General features: G+C 47.1%; 1 protein-coding gene across 1 annotated transcript; it reads right to left on the reverse strand.

The window, feature by feature from the left end:
• Positions 1-7523: 7523 nt before the first annotated feature.
• Positions 7524-15033, reverse strand: OCSTAMP (osteoclast stimulatory transmembrane protein). The gene is given in 6 exon segments (XM_017973102.3): positions 7524-7688; positions 7690-7758; positions 7760-7821; positions 7824-8178; positions 11488-12490; positions 14722-15033. Coding segments are annotated over 6 exon segments (1698 nt in total). The 5' UTR covers positions 14766-15033.
• Between the last annotated feature and the right edge of the window lie 4212 nt (positions 15034-19245).

The raw sequence follows: 19245 nt of genomic DNA on the forward strand, positions 1-19245 counted from the left end.
TGGCTCCATTGGCCAGGATTGAGGCACTTACCCAAGCCCAAGGAGAAGTCGGAAAAGTGAGAGCCAGGAATTTCCAACCTTCACAATGGGAAGCCATTAAGAAATAATGTGGGGGTGGAGCAGGTGATGGTGTTGATTAGACAACCATCAGTGTATATAAAACACATGGCTTCTCCCCCGTACACCTGAGTTTTCTATCAGAATTTCTATTACCGCCTTCTACCCATGGGGCTGAGTTGTAGAGAACTGAAAATGCTGGTCTCTCTTTTTAAGCACATAAAAGATATGTATACTATTAGTCATTAGGGAAATGCATATGAAAACATCCACTAGAATTGCTTTAATTTAAAAGAATGATCATATCAAATGTTGTCAAGGATATGGAAAAACTGGAACCCTCACACACTGCTGGTGGACATAAAAAATGGAATAGCCACTTTGGAAAACGGCCTCACAATTTCTTAAAAATGTAAACATACACCTTGCTCACTACCCAGAGGTTTCACACCTAGGTATCTATCCAAGAGAAATGAAAACATATGTCCACACAAAGACTTGTATGTGAATGTCCACAGCAGCATTATTGATAATAGCTCCAAATTGGGCACAATTCAAATGTCCAACAACTGGTAAATAGATAAATTGTAGCATATCCATACAATGGAATACTACTCAGCACTAAAAGGGGACAATCTACTGGCACACGCTATAACATGAAGAAACCTCAAAAACATTGTGATAAATGAAATAATCCTGATTCAGAAGACTGTCTATTGTATGATTCCATTTATGTGAAATGTCCAGAAAAAGCAAATCCATAGACACAGAAACAGATCAGTGGTTGCCTTGGGTTGGGAGTAATAGCAGAGGCGGAGTGCAAATAGGTATAAAAGAACTTTTTCGAATAATATAAATGTTCTTAGAATGGAATGTAGTGATGTTTGCATAACACTAAAATTCACCATAAATTATCAAACTGTGTAATTCCAATGGGGGATTCTACGATACATTAATTATAGCTCAATAAAGCTGTTTTAAGAATACTTATAAAGTGTGCCAATAAACAAGGGCCATTCTCCTCCGACCCTTTCCAATGCCCACTACCCCCACTCTTCTGGGACTTGACTCAGCTGCCTTCAGACTTAGGCATAAGGACCCTCAGTTCATACTTGGAAACACTGAGATGCCCAGCAGCTGAGGAATGTGCTGACATTGTTGCTGTAGCCAGCAAGTGCTGGTGCAGGGACTGGAACCCAGCACCTGGAACTCATTTCCAGGTGAGGAGCAAGGCGGGGCAACAGGAGACTTCATTCACCTGGTTCCTTTCCCCCTTGGCTCTTCTCCCTAAGATGGTCCCACGGCAGCCAGATGAGGGTGCTCAACGCTGCCAAGTTTCCGAGTTCTTAGACAACTCAAGTTTCTCCAACTGGGAGACCCCAGTGCTGACTCCTCTGCTCCAGACAAGGGAAATTAGGGCCCCTTCCCCATCTCACTTGTTTGGAAGCCTAGGACTCTTCCTTGGATTGGATAGGAGAAAGATTATATTTACCACCATGACTCTAGGCGAAAACCACAATCCTCTCTGAATCTTTCTCATCTGTAAAATGGGCATGTTGATACTCCTTTGCCTACCCCAGAGGGTTATTGGGATAGAAGGGGGAGGGAAGCATCAAGCCCACCACATAGGGGTCTCAGCCTCACGTTCTTCTTTCCCTGGCCAGAGAGTAAGATCCCGAGACTTAAGTGTGGGGTTGTCCACAGGACTGGAATCAACCTTCACTTTTTCTCTTTTCTTAGGCATGGCACCCAACAGGTAGTCTGGTGAGAGGCTCCTGAAAGGAGCTGGGGCCTCAGGCAAGCTGTCTAGCAACCTCTCTGCTGTTTTCTGTCCTTTATTTTTAAATTTTTTTTTAATTATCATTTTTTTGGAATGGAGTCTCACTCTGTTACCCAGGCTGGAGTGCAGTGGCACAGTCTCAGCTCACTGCAACCTCTGTCTTCTGGGTTCAAGCTATTCTCCTGCCTAAGCCTCCTGAGTAGCTGGGACTAAAGGCACGTGCCACCACACTCAGTTAATTTTTGTATTTTTAGTAGAGACAAGTGTCACCATGTTGGCCAGGATGGTCTCGATCTCCTGACCTCGTGATCCACTCACCTCAGACTCCCAAAGTGCTGGAATTACAGGCATTAACCATCACGCCCGGCCTTTTCTGTCTTTTAAATACATTCGTGTGGTTGCTTCTGCCTGGAATGTTCATGCCCCTTCTGTTGCGTGCTTGGCTTCTGTCATTCTTCAGGTCTCAGTTCACAGGACATCTCTCCCCAGAGAGGTCTTCCTTGGCCACGCCATCTAAGATTGCTCCCCATCCTCTTCCTAGTGCCTATCTCAACATGAAATGATCTTGATAATTTATTTTCTTAGCTTGTTTGCTGCCAGTCTCTCATCTAGCATGCAAGCTCTCTATGGAGCTTGCATAGATGGTATTGAAAGAGCTTAGCGTGGGGATTAACACAAAGTAGGTGCTCAGTAAATATTTGCTGAAGAAACAAATTGTTAATGGAAACCAAGTGTGTGCAAGGATTGGTTGAAATATGCTTCTCATGATTACCCAGCATGGATGAGGAAGGTTCTGCTATCCCCACTGACTGGGAAAGGAACCAGAGGCTCAGGGAGACCTGGTGACTTCTTCAGTGTCACATAGTGGTAGCACCTGGACTTAGTGGAACACAGACCTTTCCTATTCCCCGTCTTATATTCTTTCCAGTATATAGCGGGGAGAAAATGCTGTTGCAGCCCCTCCCACATCCTTCTGGCAATTTCAGTTCTCCTATAGGCAGTGGGTACTCTCCTGCAAGTCCTTGTGACTCTGCACCTGAAGGATCTTCTCTCTGTCCCAAGCACAGGGCAGACAGGAAGTGCCAAGGGAGTAATAGCTCCAGGAGCAGCCCACAGCCAGTGTGTGAAATAATAAGATACACACTGGTTTCTAATCCTTGCTCCTAACACAGAGCTCCCAAAACTCTTGTAGATATGGGTGCTAGGGGAAGCTTTTGTTCTAATATCTGGTCTTTGACCATGGATCGTGACACAAAGCTACTGAGACGTTTGTGATTTCTAGGATGATAGGAGAGTATGACACAGAGCTTCTAAATCCCTTGAAATTTCCTGGGTAATGGAAGTATCACTGGAAGGACCAAGCCATGATTAGAAGCTTCGAATTTTCAGCAACCTTCATCCTCCTGGGATGAGAGAGGGGCTGGAGATTGACTTAATAATTGATCATGCCTATGTGATGAAGCCTCCATAAAAATCTCTGAACTACAGGGCTTGGGAGCTTGAGTTGCTGAACACATAAGGGTTCCTGGAGGACGGCGCGCTCCTGGAGGACATGGAACCACTATGCTCCTTTCCCCATACCTTGCCTTGTGCTTCTCATTCATCTGGTTGTTCATCGGTATTCTTTGTAATATCCTTTATAATAAGTGAGTAAGTGTAAATAAGCGTACCCCTGAGTTCTCTGCACCATTACAGAAAACTATCAAACCTGAGGAGGGGGTCATGGGAACCCCAATTTATAGTTGGTCAGTTAGAAGTGTGGTGACCACCTACTACTTGCAATTAGCACATGAAGCGGAGGCAGTCTTGTGGGACTGAGCCCTTAACCTGTGGGATCGGACTCCAACTCCAGGTCAAGTGTCAGAATTGAATTGAATGACAGGATATGCAGTTGGTGTCTGCTGGAGGATGGCTTGAGTTGGGGAACACCCCCTTATGTTTTGGTCACAGAGTTGAAAGTACAGTGGGAGGAATCTGTTTTTTCCTACCATTCACAGTGACAGCTGAGTTGGGGTATAAATACCCAGATTTCCTGCCACACTCTTGAGGAGACAACTCTGGTACAGATGCTGCACTATTTTGCAGAGGTGCCCAGAGAGACAGCCTGAGTCGTCCACAGCAGCAACCTGTTTGATAATACAACCTGCAGAGGCTTTTCTCCCTGTCTTCTCTTACTTCCCTACTCTCCTTCTGGTGCTTCCTGGAATCACGTCCCAGTTAAACCACCTGCACATAAATTCTTGTCTCAGGGTTGACTTCTGAGGAATCTCAGCTCTATTGTTACCTATGCATAGCAAATGACCACAAATGTAGTGCTTTACAACAACATGCATTTCTTTTTTTTTTTTTTTGAGACGAAGTTTCACTCTTGTTACCAGGCTGGAGTGCAATGGCGCGATCTCGGCTCACCGCAACCTCAGCCTCCTGGGTTCAGGCAATTCTCCTGCCTCAGCCTCCTGAGTAGCTGGGATTACAGGCACGCGCCACCGTGCCCAGCTAATTTTTTGTATTTTTAGTAGAGACGGGGTTTCACCATGTTGACCAGGATGGTCTCGATCTCTTGACCTCGTGATCCACCCACCTCGGCCTTCCAAAGTGCTGGGATTACAGGCGTGAGCCACCGCGCCCGGCCAACAACATACATTTCTTATCTCCATTTCTGCAGGTCAGGAGCTCAGATATGGTTTAGCTGAGTCTTCTGCTTTAGGGTCTCTGACTGTTAGAATCAAGGTGTCAGTCAGGTAGGTCTTGAGTCCTAAGTGAAGACCCAACTGGGCAAGGATCCACTTCCAAGCTCAGTTAGAAGGTTGTTGGCAGAAGACATTTCTTTGAGGTCTGTAGGACTGGGGCCTACCATTTCTTTTATATGGGCCTCACCAACATAGCATTTTGCTGGCTGGGCGCGGTGGCTCAGGCCGGACGGGGTGGCTCACGCCTGTAATCCCAGCACTTTGGGAAGCCGAGGCGGGTGGATCACGAGGTCAAGAGATCGAGACCATCCTGGTCAACATGGTGAAACCCCGTCTCTACTAAAAATACAAAAAACTAGCTGGGCATGGTGGTGTGCAGCTAGTAATCCCAGCTACTCGGGAGGCTGAGGCAGGAGAATTGCCTGAACCCAGGAGGCGGAGGCTGCAGTGAACCGAGATCACGCCATTGCACTCCAGCCTGGGTAACAAGAGCGAAACTCAGTCTCAAAAAACAAAACAAAACAAAAAAAACATAGCACTTTGCTTTATCACAGCATGCAAGCCAAGAAGAAAGCAACAGAGAAAGTTTGCTAGCAAGATGGAAATTACGATTTTATGTAACTTAATCACAGAAATGACATCCCATCACCTTTGTCACATTTGAATAGCTAGCAGAGAGTCAAGGTCCTGCCCCCGTTCAAGGGTCAGGGACCACACAAGGGCATGAATATGAGAAGGGAGGGATCGTTGGGGGCTATTTTAGATGTCTGTCCGCCATACCAACTAACAGACATCTAAAAACTAAAATCTCGACAGTAGCCTATGTAGTTTAGGGGTTCTACATCTGTTCTAAGGAAAGCTTCTGATGTAAGCAAGAACACAAAGATGTTCATTACAACTTTTTTTTTTTTTGAGACCAAGTCTCGCTCTGCTGCCCAGGCTGGAGTGCAGTGGCGTGATCTTGGCTCACTGCAACCTCCGCCTCCTGGCTTCAAGCGATCCTTCTGCCTCAGCCTCCCATATAGCTGGGACTACAGGTGTGTGCCACCACACCTGACTAATTTTTTTGTATATTTAGTAGAGACGGGGTTTCACCGTGTTAGCCCAGATGGTCTCGATCTCATGACCTTGTGATCTACCCACCTTGGCCTCCCAAAGTGCTGGGATTAGACGCGTGAGCCACCGTGGAAAACTAGACACCACCTAATCATGTATTAATAGGGGAACTGCTAAATAACTAATAACATATCAATGCTCTTTAACAATAAAAAGGGCCATGGCATATTGTTGAGTGAAAAAACAATTTACAGTGCTCTATATATGGCATCATGTCATCTAAAACTCAACAAACAATATTATGCATTTCTATACTCTGTTTACATCCCCATATATGTATAGAAACATATTTGAAGAGTATGCACCCAACTGACAATCCTGGTTATGATTGTGGAGCCAGAGAAGGCAAACTGACTGGAGTGTGGTTGTCAAAGGGGATTTTACTCTTACTTGAGAGACCGGTTAAGTTCATGAATCGTGGCAGCTGGGCCAGTTGGGTTTAAATCCTGGTTCTGAAGCTTGTTGGCTGAGCGACTTTGGGCAAAATACTTAACCTCTCTAAATCTGTTTCTTCTCCTCTAAAAGAAGGATGACAATGCCACTGATAATTTTAGCATAAGGCTAACTCCTTACATATTTTAAGTTTGTCCTTGCCTGACACGGTGGCTCACACCTATAATCCCAGCACTTTTGGAGGCTGATGTGGGTGGATTATGAGGTCAAGAGATCGAGACCATCCTGGCCAACATGGTGAAACCCCGTCTCTACTAAAAATACAGAACTTAGCTGGGCATGGTGACATGTGCCTGTAGTACCAGCTACTTGGGAGACTGAGGCAGGAAAATCGCTTGAACTTGGGAGGCAGAGGTTGCAGTGAGCCAAGATCGTGCCACTGCACCAGACTCCATTAAAAAAAAAAAATAAAAAGTTTGTCCTAAAGGTTTCTCCATACGTAGTGAACTATAACCTACCTGGATATGTAAACAGAGTGTAACTTACTCTTGTACCGATCACTGAGTTTCCAATTAAGCAAAGGTGGACAACTGTTCAAATTGTGTGTGAATAAGGCAAATGTCAAGCTGCACCCAGTACAGCTGTTTCTGTACCTCACGCGTGTTTTCTGTACACCTTTCCTTTTTCTGTCCATAAATATTCTCTGACCATGTTGCACCTCCCTCCCCGAGTTGCTCTGAACCTATTCTGGCTCTGGGGGCTACGTTCTTTGCTCAATTAAACTCTGTTACATTTCATTTAAGTTTTTAACTAAACAAGTATTTGTTGTTTATCTGAAATCCAAGCTGAACTGAATGTGCTATGTTTTAATTTGGCCATCTAATCCTGGCAATGGAAAGACCCTGCGGAAATTTGAGGCAGAGGAATAACATAATCTAATTCAAGGTTTAATAAATACATTTATTTATGTAATTAAAACTGTGGGTTACTGTCAATGAGCTTAGAGGATTTCAAAGTATATAAATAAGTTCCAGGAACATTTAGAGAAATTCATGATGTGAGGTCTCCATCTAACAGGTAGAGCAGGTGGTGCAGGTGAGATGAGCCTGAGGAAACATGAGCTGTCTCTGCACTTCTTTTTTTTTTTTTTTTTTTTTTTTTTGAGACACCGTTTCGCTGTTGTTACCCAGGCCGGAGTGCAATGGCGCGATCTCGGCTCATCGCAACCTCCGCCTCCTGGGTTCAGGCAATACTCCGGCCTCAGCCTCCTGAGTAGCTGGGATTACAGGCACGCGCCACCGTGCCCAGTTAATTTTTTGTATTTTTAGTAGAGATGGGGTTTCACCATGTTGACCAGGATGGTCTCGATCTCTTGACCTCGTGATCCACCCACCTCGGCCTCCCAAAATGCTGGGATTACAGGCTTGAGCCGCCGCGCCCGGCCCTCTGCACTTCTTTGACTTCACCTTTGCATGGTTTGTTACCTGTCACCCAGGCCTGTCACGCCCAGTATCTCCTTCCATCCTGACCACACCCCTGTGTGGAAAGTAAGTCACGTCGATGGTAAATACGAGATCGTTACGCAGATGTAGAAACTGAGGCTCAGAGAGGTGAAATGACCTACCAAAGGTCACACAGGGAGGCGGCACAAAAGCCACGGGTGACACTCAGGTCTGTGCAGCTCCAAAGCTCTTTCCGCTCTTCCTCACTCTTCTCAGTTCTTCAAGGCATCCAGCCTGCAGTCTATCCATGCTGGAGGCTTGCAGGCAGGTCTGTGTGTGGGGCACAGGAAGGAGCCCCCAGGGACAGCTGGTGGCCCTGGTGCCTGTTGTATCTTCGCTGGAGCCGGGCGTGCAGGTGGCGGACCCTCCTCGCCTCCTGGGCTGTGAAGAAGGAAGCAGCGATGGCGTGCCGCAGGCGGCGGGCATAGGCCTCCAGGAGCACCGTGGAGCCTGCCAGGAGCTGCAGAACCCCCGAGGCCAGTGGGGCAGCCATTCCGGGACGCCGGGCAGGTAGCAGTGGGCAGTGGGCAGAGGTGAGGCGGAGCTCCCACTGGTAGGAGCTGTGGACAGAGAGGAAGGGGCTCTCCCGAGGTGGCTGGTTGAAGAGGAAAGGGATGAAGCCCAGGATGGTGTATGCCACCTTGGGAAAGGAGAAAAAGGCATCGTCAACTGAGGGCCCCTCTGGGCACTCCCCACCTCTAGAGGAGGCTGGTCCAGGTTTCCCTGCCTTCATCTGCAAAATGGGTACAGAAATAACTTCTGTTTCCCAGGGTTTGAGGAGGACCCAATGAGACTAGAAGTCTGAAACAGGTTCTTTTGCCAAATGAAAATCACCATATAAATATTATTATCATTAGCATCTTTGAGCAGAGTATTTTAGACAAAACAAATTGTTTATGGATGTTTGCTCTTTGCTGAGTCCTTAGTGAATACTTTAGATGTTCTATTCCATCCAATATACAGAATTCTATGGGTGGAGCCCAAGAGCCTGATTTCAAAGATAGGAAATGGCCGAGCACGGTGGCTCATGCCTGTAATCCCAGGACTTTGGGAGGCTGAGGTGAGTGGATCACTTGAGGTCAGGAGTTTGAGACCAGCTTGGCTAACATGGTGAAACCCCATCTCTACTGAAAATACAAAAAATTAGCTGGGTGTGGTGGCACATGCCTATAATCCCAGCTTCTCCCGAGGGTGAGGCATGGGAATAGCTTGAGGCCAGGAGGAAAGGTTGCAGTGAGATCGAATCACTGCACTCCAGACTGGGCAGCATAGCAAGACTCCATCTCAGACAAAAAAGAGATGTGAAGCCCAAAGCCACACATGGGTTGCATGTTGCCAACCCAGGAGTCAGTCAGCCGAGGTGGGTCCCTGTGTCCTGCTTGTAAGCATTGGGTCCTGCAGTTTCCATGGAAACGTCCAGGTGAGGAAGAATGGTATCTAGAGAGGCAGGGAAGAAGGAAGTCCACCATCTGAGCTTTGGAACCAAACTGGGTTGGATTCTGCTCTAACCCAGGGATAGAGGGATAACCTGCCACACCCCAAATGGTTCAACTGAACGTAGGAGAAACTCCCAAAGCTTTCAGAAAAGATGAAATAACACCAAAGCAATGAGTGGGCCTGGCCAATTTATGCCTTCCTAGAGGATCTGAGTGGGGAGCCCTCAAAATTGCAGAGTGGGAGCCCACAGCTTGCAAGAAAATGCTGGAAACAATGGCAGAGCATCACTGAGGCTCTGGAAGGCACAGAGAATGACATTGGAGGAAAGCCTCAGAGATTGACTCCTCGGCCAGAGTCATTGAGAAAAGTTGGCTCAAATGTTTTAGGAAAACCATCAGATTACTTCCCTTCCCCTTCCCCTTCACTTCCCTTTCCCCTTCCCTTCCCTTCCTTCCCCTCCCCTCCCCCCCTTCCTCCCTTCCTCCCTTCCTTCCTTCCTTTCTTCCTTCCTTTCTTCCTTCCTTCCTCCCTCCTTCTCTCTCTCTCTTTCTTTCTTTCTCTCTCTCTCTTTCTCTCTCCTGTTTTCTTGCTTTCTTTCTTGACGGAGTCTCGCTCACCCAGGTTGGAGTGCAGTGAAGCAATCTTAGCTCACTGTAAGCTTCACCTCCCAGTTTCAAATGATTCTCTCACTTCAGCCTGACAAGTAGCTGGGATTACAGGCATGCACTACCATGCCCAGCTAATTTTTGTATTTTCAGTAGAGATGGGGTTTCACCATGTTGGTGAAGCTGGTCTTGAACTCCTGACCTCAAAGTGCTGGGATTACAGGCATGAGCCACCACACCTAGCCGCCTATTTTTCTTTTTATGTATACATGAGAAAGATATGACAAAATAAACCTATGTTAAATAAGTGAACTATTTCATACAAATACAATTAAAATTCTACTTGATAAGAAAGCATTGTGTCAAGATTGAATTGGTAGATTTTCTGCCCTAAGGATACATAAAATAATGGTGTGACTTGCAACTGATGACATCTTGGATTTGGTGAAAAACAGTAAATGAGGGAACATACTTAGAACATTGCCTGACACATTTCTTTACTGTGACCTATGATAAGAAATGCATTTTACAGGCCAGGCATGGTGGCTCATGCCTGTAATTCCATCACTTTGGGAGGCTGAGGTGGGAGAAGTGCTTGAGCCCAGAAGTTTGAGAGTAGCCTGGGCAACATAGTGAGACTCCATCTCTAAAAAAAAAAAAAAATTAGAAATGAACTGGGTGGTGGTGGTGTGTGCCTGTAATCTCAACTACTTGGAAGGCAGAGGTAGGTGAAGTGGGAAGCTCATTTGAGCCCAGGAGGTCAAGGTTACAGTGAGCTCTGATTCCACCAGAGTGAAACCTTGTCTCAAAAAAGAAAAGAAAAGAAATGCATTTTACAGCATCTTCAAAGCACAGATTTTATTGTAATTGAAGAAAATATTCACAAAATCATATACTCCCTTATTGCCTACAATATAACCATAATTTTCCAGTCTATTCTATTTCATTAAAAAGCTGTCTATGACTCCTTAAATTGGTTAAATTGATTTTGTGCAGTTTGAAAACACTTTCTAGTATGTAATAAGTACTTGATAAATATAAACTGTTACTATTATCAGCTCAGAGTCGGACACTTTGATATGGTTTATGCAATGGACTTTTGTGTGAGATCTCACTACTAGAAATAAAAAATAAAAAGATCTGTGGCAAAAGAAAGGATCGAAAAACACAACACTTGATCTGTTAGTAATGCATCCGATTATAAGTCGATAGTAAATATTTTTTATATCACTATTAAAATAGTAAATATTTCAGGCTTTGCAGCCCATACAGTCTCTGTTGCAATTACTCAACTTTGCCTTTGTAGGGCAGCCACAGACAACAACACATCAACAAATGCCGTGGCTGTGTTCTAAAAAATCTTTATTTACAAAACCAAGAAGCCACAGGATCCATCCTGAAGGCTGTAGTTGTCTGCCTCCTGATCAAGGCCATTTCAAAGCCCTCCTTTAGTTGGATATAGACAGATGTGAGCTATTAATAACAGCCCCTCTTTATTAAGTATCTCTGATGTGTCACGGAGCTTACTAGGTACTTTAAGACAATATCACATTGTAAGCCACACAATAGACTTATAGGGTTGGGAGGATGGATCCAACTTGCACAAATGAGGAAGATGAGGCTAGGATATGCTGCCACTTGTGAAGAGTGACCTTGGGGGCAAGTTATTTTAAGGTGTCTGGGTTTCAGCATCCTCACCTGCAATAGGGAGTGAAAATAGAACCCACTTCCTAGGGCTGTTGTGGGTGTCTGATGTGTCCCTCTACCCATGGCATGGGGCCCCATGGCTCATTCAAGGGCTATTTCTTGGAGGCAAGTCTGATTTAATCACAAGTCAAGGGTTTAACAGACCCTCCCCCTTCCCTTAAGGCAAAGACTCTGTTTCCTCTTCCCGTCATCACACTTACATCATACTTGATGGAGAGTGTGATGGGCATAGTTGGCAACTTCTGAGCCCAGTCCACGGTCGCCTGTGCCAGGAGGAAGGCCACATGGTCTGTGGCCACCGCCACAGCTGTACCCACCAGCAGCAGGCCAAGCAGCCCCAGCCTTAGAAGACAACTCAACAGCTCTTCCTGTGACAGCCTCAGCCGAGCTGCCTGGAGCAGCCAGGTGGGCGGAGGGGCCACAAGGTGTGTGGCCTGGGCCTGTGCCAACCGCTGGGTCAGCTGATGTGTGGCATAGATATTGTCGAACCGCAGGTCCGTCAGGAAGCAATGGAGGTACCGGGCCGACTCCACCAGGAGGCCCAGCATAAACAGCCCTGTGACTACTCGTTGGGTCCCTAGTGCTGCTGCCCGGGCCAGGGACTCCAGGCCAGAGAAATCCTCCAGGACCTGCTGAGTGACCCTGAGCATGTGAAGGTAGAAGGCAGAGCCATTGCCCTGGGCCTCAAATGTCAGGCCCCGGCTGCCCACCTGGCCTGCGGGGCCCAGAGCCCTGGACGCTGCGTGCAGCTGATGAGTGGTATTGAGCAGACTCTCCAGGGAGCCCTCGGTGACACACCTCAGCACCTGCCCAGCTGCACCCACATTGGCCAGGACATTGGGCACCACAGCAATGGCCAGGGTGGCAGTACTATAGGAGAGGAGCAGCTGGCGGCCTTGCTCTGTGCCCAGGGTGGGCACGCTGAGTGCAAACAGGCAGCGGACTGGGGGCACCAGGCCCAGGCCCAGGAAGACCAGAAGGCCACAGACAGTGGCCACCTTGGCTGAAGGTCCAGGAGGATAAAGCAGTGAGGACGCCAGCCAGTGATAAGCCAGACCTGCAGCAGCGGCGGCCAGGGAAGCACACAGGAGGAGCTGGGTCAGCAGCTGGCCACAGCTGGCTGGGACAGGCTGGGAGAAGGCATCCCAGGCAGCCTGCAGTGGGGCAAGGGCCTTCCAGAGCTCCAAGCACCAGGACCTCCACCTGCACACAAAGAAATTGAGGGGCATTGCTATCAGGAAGTGGGTGGGTGTCTGTCCACTGTCCCTGTCCCACAAACCCATCACTTGGCTCTGATAACAGACTCCACCTTTTTTTTTTTTGAGATGGAGTCTAGCTCTGTCACCTAGGCTGGAGTGCAGTGGCACGATCTCAGCTAACTGCGACCTCCGCCTCCTGGGTACAAGCGATTCTTCTGCCTCAGCCTCTTACGTAGCTGGGATTACAGGCAGGTGCCACCATGCCTGGCTAATTTTTGTGTTTTCATTAGAGACAGGTTTCACCACATTGATCAGACTGGTCTTGAACTCCTGACCTTGTGATCTGCCTGCCTTGGCCTCCCAAATGCTGGGATTATAGGTGTGAGCCACCACGCCTGGCCTACTCCACCCTTTTAGTTACCCAGGTGGATCCATCAGATAACTCACTCTATACCCATGTGACACAAGCTGAACCAATCAGAACCTTCCCCAGGATTATTCTCACTGAAACTGTCAGGGAAAAGCCCAACTCCCATGCAGTTCCTAAGGATGCAAGGTTGAATGTCTGCCCTGCTTGAGTCCATAATTACAGTTTTGTGAAGGCAACTGGTCCAAGGAACAAAAGAGTCATGGAGCGAGAAGCACAGGTGAAAGAGAGAGAATGAATAAGAGGAGGGAGAAAAAGAGAAACAATTCCACTTGAATTCATAGTCTTGGTGGCTTGCTGTATGATTCTGGACCTTCTATTCTTTCTGGACTTCTGGGTCTCCTCTATAATTTAGGGGTCAGAAGGGTGGACTAGTTGGCCTCTGAGGAATTTTTATAGTCTATCATCCTTATATTTATTACCTCAACAAACATGTATTAAGCAACAACTTCGTGCTAACCATTGGAGAAACAGAAATGAAAAAAACAGAAGTCCTCACCTTCCTGGGGCTTGCTTGGCCAAGCATGTGCCAAGTTCTAAGCATGCATTTTCTCATAATATTTACACCTGACGATATTTACGCCAACAATTAAATGTTCACTCGAGTCTCCTCTGTGCCACACTCTGTGCTGACAGCTGATCAAGATGACCAAGATGAATTAAGTCCTGGTCCCACGAAAGGGGTTCACAGTCTAATTGAGGAGACTTAAATAGATCATTAGAGTTTAAGTTCATTAAAAAAGAATTCTGAGGATGATATGCCTGGGGCTGGACTGGGGTGGGATAGATGGAGAGTGAGTCTGTTTTACCAGGGAATTAGGAAGGCTTCCTGGAAGAGGTGACATTCCAGCTGGGGGTGGAAGGACAAGTATCAGTTTATAGGTGGAGAAGGGAGTTGGACATCCCTGACAGAAGGAACAGCATGTGCAAAGGTCCTGCGCTCTGACCATCAGGAAACAGGAAGCTGGGAGGACCAGAACAGTGGGAAGCTGAGATGCAGTGAGGCTTGTGGGGCTGGAGTGGAAGTTGGTCAGTCTTGAAGCCCTAAAGCTGAATCATATAGAAATGTACTTTATTGTGGCTGTGTGTGTGTGTGTGTGTGTGTGTGTCTATAAACTGCCTCATTTGGAAATAAGAAAGTTTCACATTAAAATCTGAATTTCCAGCTTTTCTTGAGAGATGAGAAGATCTAGGTTAGAGCTCCCAGCTTTGTAACAAGTAGATGGAGCTGAGTATTCATCAACCCCCTTCGACAGGGGAGCAACCCTGAAGACTGCGCCTGCTAATCGATGAGCAGGTCTATCTGCAAACCCAGGTGGCCTCTCACAGGTGCATCCACTTCCCAGCTCCCGAAGGCTTTTGAATTTGGGACTAACACCCGTCCCCACCCCGCCCTTCCACTATATAATTAACATTTGGAACACAGTGGCTTTCGGAATAATAGCTTATAATAAAAACAAATTTAAGGATTGAAAGCCAGTCCTGAGTCGTAATGGAAGACAAGCCCTGCACTGGGTATTGTAAATGGCAAGGAAACCAGCTGCTGTTTGGTGAGTGCTTACTCTGAGCCAAGCATGTGCCAAGTTCTAAGCATGCATTTTCTAATTCAATTCTGGCAACAGTCTCGCAGATGTCATTATTACTTCCATGTCACAGATGGGGAACTGAGGCTCAGAGAGATGAGGATTTGCCTGAAGTCACACAGCCAGGGAATGGCAGAGCTGAAGATTTCAGTTCATATCCATCACCCCCGACAGCTGACTGTTTTCTCACCTGTTGCCCTCAGTGTCTAAAGTCCACAGACCTACCTGGTCTTGACAAGGTGCTCAGCTTCTCCTGGGTGACCTGGCATGCTGCCTGAATGGTAGTGGTTTCAGGCAGGCAGTCTCTGGCAGCTGTGGCAGGTGGTGAGGAAGTAGGGGAATCGCCGGGACTTGGGACCTGTCACTTCTGCTTTTCCACTCTTTAATGAAGCTCTCCTGGCTGCCTTGTCCCGCCCTTTTTGGGGTCCACCTCCCAGAGGGTTGGGCAAAATGCCTCATCCTCTGCCCACAAGCAGGAGCGGGTGGAAGGTGTGGGAAGAGAGAAAGACAGCCTTTTCCAAGCAGTATCTCTAATCCAGGAAGGTAGGATTAGTTCCATTTTACAGACTAGGAAACTGAAGCACAGAGAAATCATACAGCTCCCCTTTCCCTCCCACTCCATAGTTGTGTGCCCCAAGGGGAGCCTGATTCCTTCTCTTGGGACTCATAGGAGACAGTCAGACCCCTGCCAAGTGCTGGGAGCAGTGACTCTGGTCTCCTTCCCCAGTTCCCTTCCTGTCTTTAGCCTGACTTAAGCCTGGTTTCAAATCTCAGCTCTGTCCCTCCCTAGCTATGAGACCTTGAGCAGGTGACCTCATCTCTCTCTGTCTGTTTTCTCCTCTTAAAGAAAGGTTAATAAGGCTGGGCACAGTGGCTCATACTTATAATCCCAGCACTTTGGGAGGCTGAGGCAGGCGGATCACCTGAGGTCAGGAGTTCGAGACCAGCCTGACCAACATGGTGAAACCCCATCTCTGCTAAAAATACAAAAATTAGCCAGTTATGGTGGCTCATGCCTGTAATCCCAAAAACTTGGGAGGCTGAGGCAGGAGAATCACTTGAACCCAGGAGGCAGAGGTTGCAGCGAGCTGAGATCGTGACACTGCACTCCAGCCTGGGCTTAGAGCAAGACTCTGCCTCAAAAAAAAAAACGTTAATGAAAATAACAGTTAACATTTATTGAGCACTTACTACTTATCAGCCCCCCTTTAAAGAATTTCTCTTCAAATTCACTGAGCCCTTACTTTGAATATGCCTATATGGTAAGAATATTATTTTCATTGTACAACCACGCCGCTCAGCTATTAATTGTACTGCCATGATTTCGAATCAGCAGGCTGGCTTCAGGGTATGCCAGTTAGCACTGGGCTCTGCTGCTGTGGAGGGGATAATTCACAGACCTCGTGATTACTTCGTAGTGCAGCTGGTACTGCAAATAGTAGATACTCAATACCGTAAATCCCCAGTGCACACCCTCTGCAGTTATTGCCCTGCAGGTCTGCTCTCAGGAAAGCCAGTTCCTACCTGGAATGCAGACACCTCTCCAGCATCTCTGTTCCACATCACTCCCAGCAGGCCACTCCTGAGTCCCCCAGGCTCCCACTGTGTGGGATGGAGCAGTAGGGGACAGAGCTATTTTCCCTTATAAGGACATGCTGCCTGGGTCACTCTCAGGCCCCACGGGAATGTCCTGTGGCCTGGATAGGGGAAGTGACATCCTCATAGTCACACAGTGATTGAATGGAATACCTGTGGCCAGAACGCTCAGAGGGCCTAACACCCCTCCCAGACCATGTACCCCTCCAGGAAGTTGGGCCAGCCACCAGGTCTGCAAAGAACTAAGTACATGAGGCAGAACAGCAACAGCAAACTCGTGTACCCATGGGGGCCAGCCTGCTCAGGTTCACGAACAAAGCAGGAGGAATGCAGACAGCAGTGAACTGCAGAGTGCAGCCCCCAGCTCCCTCCTGTCTACACAGCTGCTACTCCTCTCCAGTTGAGGGTCAAAGCCCCTCGAAAATGAGGCTCACCATGCCCAGATTTTCCAACTTTTCTAAAGACGCCAGTCATCCTCTTTTTAATGTAAATGCCAGCATTTTTTTTTTAAGCCAGTGTTTTTTGTTTGTTTGTTTGTTTTGTTATGAAAGACTACTGTGCAGACCAATGTTAGGAGGTCTATGGGCCAAAGCCAGCATGAGGACCATCAATTTTAACCTTCTGCAGGCCTTAGTCAGGCCTGCTCTTAGCTGTCTAGCTATTCCCCCAAACTTCAGGGGCCCTGGACTGGAGGCAGCACACCTGAACTGAAATGCCAGCTTTGCCACTTACTGTGCTGTGTGACTGTGGGCAAGACGCTGTCCCTCTCTGAAGTTGTGCATCCTCTGCTATAATGAGGGGAATTCAGTATCTACTTTAGGGACTGTTGGAGGATTCCTTGAGATAATGCATGTAGAGTGTTCAGTAAGCAATAGGTGAATGCTCATGCCCCGCTCCTTCTTACCTGGGCTGACAGCTCTGCTGAGCGAGCCCCTGTCTGCTCACATCTGATTGTTCAGACTTCAGATGCCCACCAGCCCACCCTGGCCTGGATCCCATCACATAGCGAACTTCAGAACATTGTGCTAGTCAGACAGAAACAGTCCTAGAAGACACCCACCAGCATTTGCCAGTTTCTGCATGGGCGCTAGGGAGCTGATTGAATAAGGAACAGGCAGTTCATTTCCAGAAGGCCTCAGGTGGATACCTAAGATTCGGGAGCATGGGGGCATAGAGAGTGAATGGGCAAAAGCTATTTTTGGCTTTTCTCAGTACATGTAGGCAGTTACCTCTGTCTATATAAGGCTGGCCTGACCTCAAGGCCCACAACATCCGGAAGGGCTTCTGAATCATCCAAAATAGAATCAGCTTCATTGAGGGGAATTTGTGGGTGGAGGATTCAGAGCCATAAGACAGAAGAGGAAGAGGAAGAGGTAAGCCTTCAGATCTTCCTGAAGAGCCTGCTCTGGGATCAGAATCAGAGATTCATAGAATATTATTTTCAGTAGAGATGGGGTTTTGCCATGTTGCACAGGCTGGTCTCAAACTCCTGGGCTCAAGCAGTCTGCCCACCTTGGCCTCCCAAAGTGCTAGGATTACAGGCGTGAGCTACTGCGCCCAGTTGCATAGACTATTAGAGTCGTTGAATTCTTCAGGCTTCTTCAATGTTGCCACTGTCCAGATGGTTTGAGAAACAGAGAAGCAGCCACAATCTTCCTATAAGGCTGGTGCTGTCCAGTAGCAACCGTGTGTGAGCCGCCAACTCAAACTGTATGCATCATTTAAACTCTTCTAGTAGCCCTGCTCAAAGCCTGCCGATTTCAATGTTAGTTCACAGAAATATCCAGAATAATGCTCGACCAAATATCTGGGCGCTATAGCCCAGCCAAGTTGATATATAAATTTTTTTTAAATTTAAAAAATTGAACTTTTAAAAACTGAAATTAATTTTAATAAAATATTTTAGTCAATGTAACATATCAAAAATATCCTTTCAACGTGTAAATGATATAAAAATTGACAGGCTATTTTACATTCGTTTTCTCATACTACATGTTTCTACTTATGACAAATCTCAATTTGAACTAGCCGCATTACAAATGTTCAACGGCCACACATAGCTAGTGTCTGTTGTGTTGCACAGGAAGGCTCTAGTCCATTTCCATCATCCAGAAAGTTCAGTGGGCAGGGCTGCTCTAGGCCATTAGAACCCTTGACCACTAAGGCTGAAATGGACCTCCCAGATCATGCAATTTAGGTGCCATAGGTTCAAATGCCTTCACAGGCCAGGAAAGTGACAGAGTTGAAAGAGGAGAGTCAGTGTAAGACATTAAAGAGTGGTGGGGACTGAGGCTAATGAATGTTTATGTTCCAACTTAAGGTTTCCTCCACAAACTATTCAGCTCCAAGCAATTGTTGCTGTGTGCCGATGAAGTCTCGTATTTGCTAGATAGATCTGGTATTTTCCTTTCCAGGAGAAGCGGAAATCTAGATTTTTATGTGAAATCTCCTGAATTTTAAAGACAAGCAAATAATAATTTAAAATTCATCAGAGGCAGGCACTGTGGCTCACGCCTATAACCTGGGCACTTGGAGGTTGAGGTGGGTGGATCACTTGAGGCTCAGGAGTCCAAGACCAGCCTGTGCAACATGGAGAAACCGTCTCTACTAAAAATAGAAAAATTAGGTGGGTGTGATGGTGTGCACTCCAGAGGCTGACGTGGGAGGATCACCTGAGCCTGGGACATGGAGGTTGCAGTGAGCTGAGATCACACCAGGCCACTACACTCCAGCCTGGGCCACAGAGCGAGACCCTGTCTTAAAATAAATAAATGCATAAATAAACATTTAAAAAACTCATCAGGGAGAAAACAAACAAAACCTGGCTCAGGGCTGGCACCAGATTGCAAGCTCTGATGTGGCGTCCATCCTTTGTGCCATACTCTTCTCAAAGCTGGTTTCTCCAGGCTCCTCCCATGCTCCTCCTCCCTGCCCCACACCTAGGAGGTGGACCTGGATGGGCTGCATCAAAGCCCCCCTTGCATTCGGGCTCCGTTGGTGCAACACATAAAATTTCATGAGTCAACTTGGCTGGCCATGGTGCTCAGAGATTTAGTTATGCATCACCCTTGCTGTTTCTGTAAGTATGCTTCGGGATGAGATGAATATTTAAATAAGTGGGCTTTGAGTAGGGCGGATCACCCTCCAGAATGT

The sequence above is a fragment of the Callithrix jacchus genome, chromosome 5 (assembly GCF_049354715.1).
Source record: "Callithrix jacchus isolate 240 chromosome 5, calJac240_pri, whole genome shotgun sequence".
In the NCBI taxonomy this organism is placed as follows: Eukaryota; Metazoa; Chordata; class Mammalia; order Primates; family Cebidae; genus Callithrix; species Callithrix jacchus.